Source organism: Tamandua tetradactyla, chromosome 14, assembly GCF_023851605.1.
Source record: "Tamandua tetradactyla isolate mTamTet1 chromosome 14, mTamTet1.pri, whole genome shotgun sequence".
Taxonomy (NCBI): domain Eukaryota; kingdom Metazoa; phylum Chordata; class Mammalia; order Pilosa; family Myrmecophagidae; genus Tamandua; species Tamandua tetradactyla.
The window spans coordinates 36,116,938-36,118,089 of NC_135340.1; the positions used below are offsets into that span (position 1 = coordinate 36,116,938).

General features: G+C 36.4%; 1 protein-coding gene across 1 annotated transcript; it reads left to right on the forward strand.

Annotated features, from left to right (window-relative positions):
* Positions 1-255: 255 nt before the first annotated feature.
* On the forward strand, positions 256-735 carry RNASE9 (ribonuclease A family member 9 (inactive)). Its single transcript, XM_077126689.1, has one exon. It carries the CDS (start codon positions 256-258, stop codon positions 733-735), a length of 480 nt encoding a protein of 159 aa, XP_076982804.1.
* The last annotated feature ends 417 nt before the right edge of the window (positions 736-1,152 follow it).

Here is a 1,152-nt window from a genome sequence, read left to right on the forward strand (position 1 = left end):
GGCTATTTTTTACTCAATATTTCAGAGGTAAATAGATTCTGAGTTGTTAATTGTAATTATTTTTAAAAGAGCCAAATTCTTAGAGCTTCAAACAGCATTAGGTGGTTAAGAAATGGGGCCTACAGAACAAATAGAAGCAAATACATGATCACAATAGGACAGTTCTATTATCTCTTATTCTTAACAGGAGAGGTGATGTGGACTCTGCTCAGCACACACTTTCTGTCTCTGCTGCTACTGTCATTGAAGTTTCGAATGACAGTAGAGGAGTTTGAGTACTCAGAGACTTTCAAAGAATATATTGAAGATTATCTGAATGAATTTCATGCTGTAGGACCTACCAGAGAACCTACCAAAGAAAAATTCATAAAGAAGGTCATTCTTAAACCTGGAAGACCTTTAACAGATCCTGACTACTGCAATGATGAAGTCAGGAATAAAAATGTTCACAAGCATCTCCACTGTGTGCAAGAACACTACTTCCTCCAAACAAAATATGAGGACATTCAAAAGCTCTGTTACAACCTGTTTGTAAACTGTAAGAACGGCATTAAAAGATGTAACAGAAGCAATAAACTAATAGATGGATTGTACTGTAAATTAATATCAGGAACCCAAATACCAATGTGTGACTATGAATCAGTTTACAAGAAGGGATATGTCTTTATTACTTGTAAGTGGCAAAATGAAATACAAGAACTTGTTCCTGTGACTATAAATGATATAATGGTGTAACATGGTTCATGGAAAAGCCCCATTCATGAGAATGTTATCCTCCTCCCACCATTGTCCCTTACCAGACTAGGATTCAAGATTTTACCCTTTCCATATTTATCCTTATCAATAAAACAAGAATGATAATTATGATCCTATTCATTTAAATCATCCACCTCCCCACCAAAAGACAACTTGACTCAGGTTCACAGACGACCCTCTGAGATGTGCCTTCAAGAGTCCACATAGTTCTAAATGCATTACAAGCATGAATACCTGCAGTGGCATAAGGACCAGTGCCAAAAAGAATGGGAATGGTGGCCTGAAGTTGTTCCAAACATGTGTTCATCTGATTCTATAGTTCAGCAGAAATAATAAAATGCATTAACCTAGGGATTTGTATGTGTGTGTGTTTTTGCGTGTGTGTGTATGCTTTTA